Raw genomic sequence first — 10,990 nt, forward strand, 5'->3', positions numbered from 1 at the left:
GGAGAATCATATTCCACTTTATTCTTTTTTAATGCATTTTTCATCCTTCTAAACTCATGATCATCAGGCAAGAATTGACGGTGACAATCAAACCATGATTGCTTTCGGCCATGTTTCAAAGTGAACGATTTACCATTTTCCATGCAGTAAGGACAAGCTAGCTTCCCAGCAGTCATCCACCCAGACAACATTCCATACGAAGGAAAATCGTTAATAGTCCACATTAAATTAGCACGCAAATTGAAATTTTGCTTGATTGATATGTCATATGTTTTAACACCATCATACCACAACTGTTTTAGCTCATCAATCAAAGGTTGTAAATATACATCAATCAAACTTTTTGGATTACGTGGACCAGTAATAATACAATTTAAGAATATATATGGACTAGTCTGTGATGATTCAAAATGTCATCTTTAAATTTAATAAGTAACTCTGTGTTCTAAGACCTCGAAAAGTACCATTTATCATTCCTCGACTTGCGTGCGCAGTCCGAAAAATTTTCCGAAAAGTTTTTATGTGAAAAATAGATTAAAATGTGAAATAGAGCTTTAAAACTCAACTGAGTTGACTTTGGTCAATATTTTTAGCAAACGGACCCGGATCAGTATTTTGACAGTTCCGGTAGCTCCGTATCGTAATTTGGGATTTGGGCGTATGCCCGAAATTTAATTTTGGAGGTCCCAAGCTCAAGTTATGGCCATTTAACGGAACTAGCAATTTAAAGGCTAAAGACTTCCAAATTTGACCACGGGGTTGACTTTTTGATATCGGGGCCAGAATCCAATTCTGAAAATGTGAATAGCTTCGTTATGTCATTTATGACTTGTGTGCCAAATTTGAAGTCATTCCGGATTTATTTAATATGTTTTGGCACAAAATTTACAAATTGAAAAGTTTAAATCTCAAAGTCTGAATAATCGAATCTCTTTTCCTCTGATCACAACTCTTTATAGTAACAGCTCTTCCCTTATCTTGTTGTTTCCAAGTTCCACCTCTTTTTCCTACAATCCTACTAAACCTTCCCTTGTTCTTCTTCCTTGGTGTAATAAAGTAACGGTAAATACTTGTGTCCCAATTATCTTCTACTCCTCCAGTAGAATGGCCATGGCTGTAAGTTACCCAAGGTTCTTGTTTGTAAACATCATACATTGCAATAAAACCATTGTCATGCAATTCTTGCTTAGCAACAAACCTCAAAAGAAATTTCACTAACTCTGAATCCGTCGGTCGAAATCGATACCCTTCTCCAAGATTATCTAACTCCATCATATTCATTGTTTCTTGAATATGAAGATGAAAAAAACGCAGCGGCCGAGACTAGAGAGTATTGAGTGATAAAATAGGGCTATATATATGACTTAGGAGTTTAGATACTTTGTATTTATAGAACAAAAAGTTGATTATGATCAACGTCAATGAGTTCGATTTTAGGGAAGTACGTGAAGCCCAAGTATATTCAACAAATTTTACCTGAAATCCCTGCCTTTGTAGGAAACCAAACGTGTAACAATTTAGGAAACTTTCTTCTAACGGTCGAAATTGTTCGTTGTAAAATAATTTAAAAAAAGGAACTGTTAATATATGGAAACATGGGAGTTAAATAATAAAAACAATGTACACTATTTATTCATTTAGCATGTAGTGATCTTTCAAAGAAACAAAAGAGTTAAAAGAATTTCCAAATTAATATATTTTTGTCAATCTTACCGTGAAATATATGTTATTTTTGTGTATTCTTGAGTTTTTTTATTTTTATAGAATTTAATGTTTATATTTCATTTTAAAACGTAACAGAAATTGTTAATATGTAGAAATTGTTCGTAGTAAATAAAACAAAAGTGTTAATATGTGGGAACTTAGAAAAAATTTTCTTTAAGCAATAAATATTTATTAAACAATCAAGTCAAAACAAAGTTACGTTATGGAAAATCCTTGTTCTTTAAATGAGAAGCATCAAAACAAAAAATAAAAGCTAAACATGAAGGATAGAAATCCCAAGTTACACGAGTTACATACGATAAAGCTATATGAGCAAGAGAGAGAGCCGCTTTATTAACGTTCCGCCTAATCCATGGAAGGATAAATCATTGAATTAATTCTTCAAACACAAACAATCCCCAATAATTTGTCTGAATGTGGAAACTTAGGAGTTAAATAATAGAAACGATGTACTCTATTTATTCATTTATCATGAGTAATCTTCTTCTTTTTAAAAAAAAACCAAGGTTAAAACTTACAAAAATATGTTATTTTTACGTATGACATTATCTTTGTCTTTTAAAAAAATAGAATTTGATATTTTTATTTATTTTAAAAGGCATATACTAAAATAATATTGGCAGAATACATAGACAGGCCTTTTAACTATCCTAGAAATTCCACTTGAACACCTCAACTAAGCCATTTACCAACGGAACACTTTAACTCTATCTTTACAGTACCATTTTAACACGTCCGACTGACATGGAAAATAACATGAGCATCACTGTTGTTGAGCGCGTGAACATTAAAAATATGCTGACAAAAACTATTTCAACGGTAAAATACAAACGGTAAAAATATACCCCTTCCCTATTATATAAACCCTTGTCCCTGTTTACTTTGTCTCTTAAATCCAATCATATTTCTTCACGCTTTTCTTTATTTTCTGGTTTAAAAATTCTACTCTTCTCTCCAAATTGAAAGTAGTCTCGCCTGAGTGTTCGGATTTTGGCTTAAGCTCTCAGTTTTGTGGATAATGTCTCTCACACCAAGAACCATTCATGTCGGTGTGATCATGAATGTCAATTAAAAACTTCATGGTTTCCATATAATCCTGGAAGGAGGTTCTATGGATGCAAAATTGAAAAGGTAAGTGTTAAATAACTACAATTAATTATTTTTACTATGTTGTCCCCGATTTTAGTTTGAATCAATTTCTTTTTTGTTTGAAGGACAAAGGTGGATGTAAGTATTTTAGGTGGGTTAATGATGAGTTTCCTAGCCAAGCGAATAGGGTTATTTGGGGTTTATTGAACAGGGTCAAAGATTTTGAAGAAGAATGGGCTCGAGCAAGAATATGAAGGAAGAAATTGCCTTTTGTTATAGTAATAATGCTAATTATCTGGGTTTGCTATTGTGCCTTCGATCATTGAAGTTGTTGTGGTTCTGCATGTGGTTGGAGTAGAAGCGTTTTGATGCCATTATGTCATCTATGTCTCAGCTCTTGTATTTTGCGTTTGTAATGGTGGTTGATATATTTTGGATGTGTCTTAACTGGTAGTTTGTGTGATTGTAATTTTGGTCTGTGGCCTTATTTCAATGAATTTAAGAAATTTTCTGCCTTTTTTTTATATACTGGTTCAAATATGGAATTCGAAGTGCTAACATGTTGAAGGTTTAATTGAACTCAACTGGTAAGTATTTAACAAATATCCATCGCAGCCTACCATCTTCCAGATTTACCAAGCACATACAGTCCAACTTATCTGCCATATCTTATGTTCATTTGAAGAAAAAGCACATCAATTGCATTCACAACTGTTGCAAAGGTTGTTGAGGCTGCCAACTGATGTTATAAAAGCAACAAATAACACGAATGTTGAGGCTACCAATAGTATTTAAATTGCATTCACAACTAAAGTATTATACAACACCAGTCATATTTCCAAAAGTTGAATAGAAATGCAACAAAGCTTGAATATAACTTCTTAAAATAGTATCAACTAGTGACCCAAAAAAGACAGAATAATTAATCCAAGTCTGGATACTTAGCAAAATACATGAACTCAAAATAGCATAATCCTAACACAACTACATTCTTGAGGATGCTCTTTTGCATTATGGTGCTGGAGGGGCTGGACTTGCAACTGAAGAGGTAGTTGATGAAGATCCAATTTGGCTTTTCCTGTTTGCACTTAGTTGTTGTAGCTGGGAAGTAGTAACAGCATTTCTGCCTTTAAACTTAAGCCCAGAAGGTTTAAAATCAAGATCAATATCGACTGCACTAGTATCCTTCACAACCTTAGTCCCATTTGATTGCTTTTTTAATCCCAACTGTAAGTTTTCTAGGAGCAGTTGTTGGAGATGCATTTGGAATGCACCCATGCCAAATCTAGTATTGTTTCCCCTTCCTCTGCCACTGCTTGTATTAGTTGCACTAGATTCTTGAGTTGCTTGACTTCCTTAGTTTTCTTGAGTTGCTTGAGTTGACTGTCTACTTGTAGACTCTCCAATTACACCCTAAAAAAGATTCCAATTATAACATTTATTTAAGTTAGCATTTGAAGTGAAAAGAAAGGTGAAAAATATTACAACTTACCCTTGATTGGAAGGAAGACTTGCTATGGCCTTCTTGATGACATTTTGAACATGTCATCTTCACTCCTTGCTTAGAGAGCTTGCCATACTTCTTTTTTTAAGGCTCATTCTTGGCCTTTCTTCTCTTTTTGGGGGGTCTGCATGGCATTGGCTTTGGTGTTGGAAGCTCAATTACCATGTTATTAGTGTCAGGCCAGATCTTCATGTTAGGGATTTGTTCAAGAAATTATTGATATGCCTTGAGAAATGTTTCCTTTCTATGCCAGTTATCCACATAATTATATGGTTCTTCTTCTTGGTGATAGATTGCACATATTGCTTGTGCACAAGAGATCTCTCTTAAATGCTAGGATCTACAAGTGCATGTTCTTCTCCTTAAGTTAACTATATATATATATATGTATTCATACTCATCAACCTCAAACCCATCAGTTCCAAACCATAAAACTTTTCATTTCCTAGAAAACTCCTTATTTTCTTCTATCACCCTTGCCATAGGAGAAATTTCTGTAATCCAAATCTCTGCAAACTTTATCATATCAACATGTCTCCTAACTACTTTATATCTAATGTCCTCTAATATGCTAATAATAGACTGGTGCCTAGGTACCAATATCCAAGAACTAAAGGTTTCACACATATTATTTTCTACAATATCACATTTGAAGTATTCAAGAAAAAACGCTTTGCACTAATACTCTTTGTTATACTTCAATAGGCTTTCACATATATTTTTTCAAGTTTTCCCAACCTGTTCTTCTTTCAACTTCATGTCACGACCCAAATTCCAACTAGTCGTGATGGCACCTAACCCAACCCGCTAGGTAAGCCAACTTTCAACTATCCAATTCCGATAATAATTATTTAAAAAATTTAAATAAATAATTATCTTAACCTTTTACATTCCCAAAGAACTGGTAGTACAAATCATGAGCTTCTAAGAATAGAGTATACAAAGCGGAAATGAAATAAATACATAGTCTATTTGAATAGTACATAAACAGAGCTTTTATAAAATCTAAGGCTACCCTGAACAAGGGGCAGCTACAGCAGGAACGCAGGTACATCTTCAAGTCTCGCAACCATCGAGCACAGCAACAACATCAGCCAATATCTGCACGCAATGTGCAGAAGTGTAGTATCAGTACAACCGATCCCATATACTGAGTAAGTAACAAACCTAGTCGTAGGTTGAAAGTAGTGACGAGTTTCTACCAAGGTCGGGTCCAAAACCAATAGTCCACAACAATCCATAACAACATAAAGCAAATAATACCAGAAGTAACTCAGGAATAAAATACTCAGCCAAATAATGATTTAAAAAAAAATAGTAGTTCTTTCTTTCAAATACATCAGTGAAAACCCAAATCGTTTGCCGAAATTGCCAATAATATGAATAGTTTGAAAACAATAAATTTCTCAAAAAAGGTTCTTCTCAATAATAAATAATATGTTTCATTTTCCTTCCGGATAACCCCTATAAAACAAATGCATCACTATGCTCATTTGTCAAAATGTGTGAGATATCATGAATGATGTGATGTTGTACAACATGAGGAAAAATATATCTCTATGCATGTATGTCATATGTGCATGCCAATGCGATACAATTCAGTGATAAAATCATAAATAGCCCCTCGGGCAGAACATCACTCATATACAGCCCTTCGGGCAAACCTCACAGTCACTCGTGCTACTCGGGCATACCTCACAATCACTCTTGCCAATCGGCCATACCTCACAATCACTCTTGCCACTCGGGCATACCTCACAATCACTCTTGCCACTCGGGCATACCTCACAATCACTCATGCCTCCCAGTCACTCAGCAATCGGCACTCGCACTCAGTAGGTACCTGCGCTCACTAGGGGTGTGTACAGACTCCGGAGGGGCTCCTTCAGCCCAAGCGTTATAATCTACACGGACAACTCACGTGCTGCACGGACAACTCACGTGCTATAATAATGAAGTATATTGCACACGGGCAGCCCCGATCCACACTCATCCTCACAATCAGGCCCTCGGCCGATATCAAACATGCTACGGCGTGCAGCCCGATCCCATAAATATGTAACATAAATCAGGCCCTCGGCTTCACCCAGTCATAAACCTCTCAAGCCACTCGGGCATTTCAGTAAAATAGGGCATTCGACCCAAAACATTTATATGCATCAAAATAGAGTCATAAAACTGAGTTATGATATGCAATGAAATGAATATGACTGAGTATGAATTTTTAATTTAACACAATAATTCACAGCAATATGACCTCTGAGGGTTCCAATAATACTGGCACATAGCCTCAACATAATTTTTAATATGCTTTTCAGCTCAATTTCTTTAACACATAAAACCGCATGGAAAATGCCAAGATTATTTAATTATCAAAATTCCACAGAAATAATTATGTCATAATTTCTATAGTGCACGCCCACACGCCCGTCACCTAGCATGTGCGTCACCTCCTAAAATTTATAAAATACATATATTCAGGATTCATACCCTCAACTGCAAGATTAGAAGAGTTACTTACCTCGAACAAGCCAAATCCAAAGCCGAGCAAGCTAATTAATGCTTCAGAAATCCCATTATACGCGTATCAACTTCCAAACGGCTCGAATCAAATCAAAATAATTTGATTTAGCCCACAAAAATTATAGGAATTAATTCCATATCAAAACACTAATATTTTCCAAAAATCCGAAATTGCGCCCCAAAAATCACCCGTGGGGCCCACATCTCAGATTCTGGTAAAAATCACAAAATCCGAACCCCCATTCAACCACGAGTCCAACCATACCAAAATTACTCAAATCCGACCACAATTCATCCTTCAAATCCTCAATTTAAACTAAGAAAGTTTTCAAACTTTTCCAACTTAATCCACCAATTAGATGATAAAAACAACCATAGATTCGGGTAATTTAACCAATATTGAGTTAAGAACACTTACCCCGGTGTTTCCTCTGAAAACCGCCCAAATTTTGCCTCAATCCAAGCTCCAAATCGTTAAAAATGGAAAATGGGACGAAGTCCCATTTCTGAACTTCAACTTTCTGTCCAGGCCTCTCTTCTTCGCGAACGCAACAGGACCCTCGCGTTCGCGAAGCACAACTCGACTGCCCACAAATTTAACTCTTCGCGAACTCGACCGTGGCTTCGCGAACGCAAAGTTTTCAAAATCTTACCCTTCGCGAATGCGAACGCGACGCTTTACTAGCTCAGACCTTCGCGAACGCGTAGAACAAGAACTCGGGGTCCCCAATCGCCTCACTCTTCTTCGCGAACGCGACACCTCTCGCGCATTCGCGATGCACACACAGACCATACCTTCGCGAATGCGAAGAACAAAACCTCACACTCAGAAAATACTCTTCGCGAACGCGAAAGAAAAAATCAGAAAAATGCAGCAACAGATATCAGTAATCCCACCAAGGCCAAAAATGATCCGTTAACCCCCTCCCCCCTCCCGGAACTCACCCGAGCCACTCGGGACCTCAACCAAATATACTGACAAGTCCTAAAACATCATAAGAACTTAGTCGAACCCTCAAATCACCTCAAACAATGCTAAAACCATGAATTACACCCCAATTCAAGTCTAATGAACTTTGAAATTTCTAGTTTCTACAAACGACTCCGGAACCTATCAATTCACGTCCGATTGACCTCAAATTTTGCACGCAAGTCATAAATGACATAACGGAGGTATTCAAATTTTCAGAATTGGATTCCGAACATGATATCAAAAAGTCAACCCCCCGGTCAAACTTCCCAAAAATTCAACTTTCGGCATTTCAAGCCTAATTCCACTACGGACCTCCAAATAATTTTTCGGACATGCTCCTAAGTCCAAAATCACCATACGGAGCTATTGGAATCATCATAATTAAATTCCGAGGTCGTTTACACATAAGTCGACATCCGTTCACTATTTTAACTTAAGCTTTAAACCTTGGAACTAAGTGTTCCAATTCATTCCAAAACCTCACCGGACCCGAACCAACTGCCCCAGCAAGTCACACAACAATTGTAAAGCCCAATTTGAGAAGTAAATGGGGAAACGGGGTTGTAGTACTCAAAATGACCGTTCGGGTCATTACACTTCACCTCAAAACTAGCCTTAGAATACCTCCAAAATTGCTTTCTCATCTCTTCACCTCTCCAAGTTTTTGACCAGTTAGACCATATGTGCCTAGCACACATTCGATGCTCAAAATTTGGTAGTAGTTAAGGAATTCTTGGTACCAATCCCTACAAAACATAAATGAATCAAACAGAACCCTATAAAATAGAGATGAATAAAACAAAATAATAACATATGAAGTAGAAATTTAAGCCAGAAAGTTTTGGTAAAATAGCTTCTGCGTATCAAACATAACTGTTAATCCAGCTTCATCTCCTAACTCCAAATCAGATATTAAGTTGTATATAAACCAACTCCAAGATGCTTTTGACTCAATGTCTATCACATCCCATGCAATGGGATTAAGAAACTAGATAAAGGATCTCTAGTTGTCGCAATAGATCAGTATTTTCCTTAATGATAAAGTTTGCCTTCGCAAATGAGAAATTACTGGTTCTCCAAGTACATGCAAGTATACGTGGCCGTCAGGTAATAAAGTTACTCGAAAGTTGGATGTCGAACCTACAGAGACTTAGATCAATTGTTAGCTAAGCAAACTAAAATTAATTAATTGTCCAAGATATATAAGAATGATATTTTTCTATTAATCTACTATTGCGGAAACTAAACAAGTAACAACTAATTTATCAAGAATGCAAATGTGTATGATGAGATTTTAATTCAGAGGAGGTGAAAATTCCAGGGTTGTGGTTGGTTTATCAATCCTATTGAGTTCAATAATCACACTCGTAAATCCAGATTATCTATGGTTGCTAATTAACCGGATCGTTTATATGAATAGGATGTTCCCAGAATACTACTCGCCTGTCCATAATATATCAATCTTATATTCCTATGGTATTGAGTCTATCATGAATGAATATGATACGGTATTCAATTAAGCAAGACTGTTAGGTATATTCCAATCCTAACCGCGAAATTGTCCCCCGATCCACGGGTTCAGAAACAAGCTCTCTCTAAATCTACTCTAATCAAAACATGGCTTTCCCAAGCATAGCATAGATAGTAGGGTGAATTGGTAGCTACAACAATTCACAAGTTAAAGCTAGAATTAAAGAAACAACCGCAAGATGATAATCCGAATTAACGAAGATGTAATTAATAAATGTTAATAATCATGTCAACTACAACCCTAGAACTAGAGTTCTTAGCCACTCATGTTCGTAGTAACAAGTTTTCAAGTATTTTGCATATACAAATTACAAAGAAAAGATAAATGAATGAAGAACTCGATGATTTTCTCCTCCAAAAGTTATTCCACGTGATGTTCTTGCCTCCGGTTGCAAAAACTCCTCTTAAATGGTTTTAATGACTATTTATATGTGTAGGAAAAAAGTCTAAACAAAATAACCAAGTCCAAAACCAAAAAGGAGACAAAATACGTTTAAGTGTGCGGCGCGAGGCAAAAAATGCGAGCTTCATCTCGGTGTAGCCCGTGCGACGCAAGCTCTGTCACGCACTTTAATCCTTACCTCGCTTGCTCTAACGCGAGCAAAGAAGCTTGCTACGCCTGCCGCTGCTTCGATTCAATTTTGTTGCCTAACATTTCCAATTCACGTTTTTGTTTCTTTTTTCAATTGTTCTTTTCGTCTTCTTTTGATTTGACTCTTTTTTCTTCCTTTGTAATGTTAAAATTTAATCCTTATATATCCACTAATTAAATAATCATAACTCCATTCTTATAGTGTATAAAATACACATAAAATCTCTACTTTGCTCCCAATTTCGTCATCAACGTACATACACATAAAATAAACTCAATTAAGCACAAATATAGTATAGTTTAGCATTAAAGACCAAAAATGTAAGGTAAGTAATACACTAAAAATATGGAATTAAAGCCAAATATCACTACCCCACACTTAAACGTTGCTCATCCTCGAGCAATCGAACTACACTTTATATAGGCACGGCCTTTTGAAACAATTCTCCTAACTCATCACACCAAGAATCTTTAAAATAGACTAAGCACAAAGGTGTAACATCTTCACCTCAAGAATTGACTCACAAGTACCATGCATTATTCACTACTCACTCACTTACTCTAACATAGAGGTAAATGACATTATTAGCTTTCCTTCATGAATCAAGTGCCCTCACACAACAAAAGAGAGTAGTTCCACACACATTAAAATTTAAGAACAATTATTAATTCAAGATAGGAAGAATTCACTCACTCTTAGAAATAACATTCATATGCCATAAAGATGCACCATAGGCTTGCCAGTAGTGTACCACTCTACTAATCGAGCTCATTCAGTCTAGGATCAAGTATGACTTTAATTGTTTGTAATGTAGGTTGCTGGTCGGGTAAGATACATTTGGCTATAAGAGTGACTACACCTCCCTAAGCACTTTAATACATATACTTTAACATTCAAACCCCATACTTATGTCAAACCAAACTCCACCTTCACATCTATGTATATTACTCCATACTTCTTTTAAGCACAATTACATCAAGAGTCACCAATATCAATGAATATTTTTCACATCAATACAACTATATATATTTTTTTCTTTCTTTTTCAATCCAC

General features: G+C 36.0%; 1 protein-coding gene across 1 annotated transcript; it reads right to left on the reverse strand.

Moving 5' to 3' along the window:
• Positions 1–885: 885 nt before the first annotated feature.
• LOC142178978 (NAC domain-containing protein JA2L-like) lies at positions 886–1,281 on the reverse strand. The gene has a single exon (XM_075248795.1). It carries the CDS (start codon positions 1,279–1,281, stop codon positions 886–888), a length of 396 nt encoding a protein of 131 aa, XP_075104896.1.
• Between the last annotated feature and the right edge of the window lie 9,709 nt (positions 1,282–10,990).

Source organism: Nicotiana tabacum, unplaced genomic scaffold, assembly GCF_000715075.1.
Source record: "Nicotiana tabacum cultivar K326 unplaced genomic scaffold, ASM71507v2 Un00123, whole genome shotgun sequence".
Lineage (NCBI taxonomy): Eukaryota > Viridiplantae > Streptophyta > Magnoliopsida > Solanales > Solanaceae > Nicotiana > Nicotiana tabacum.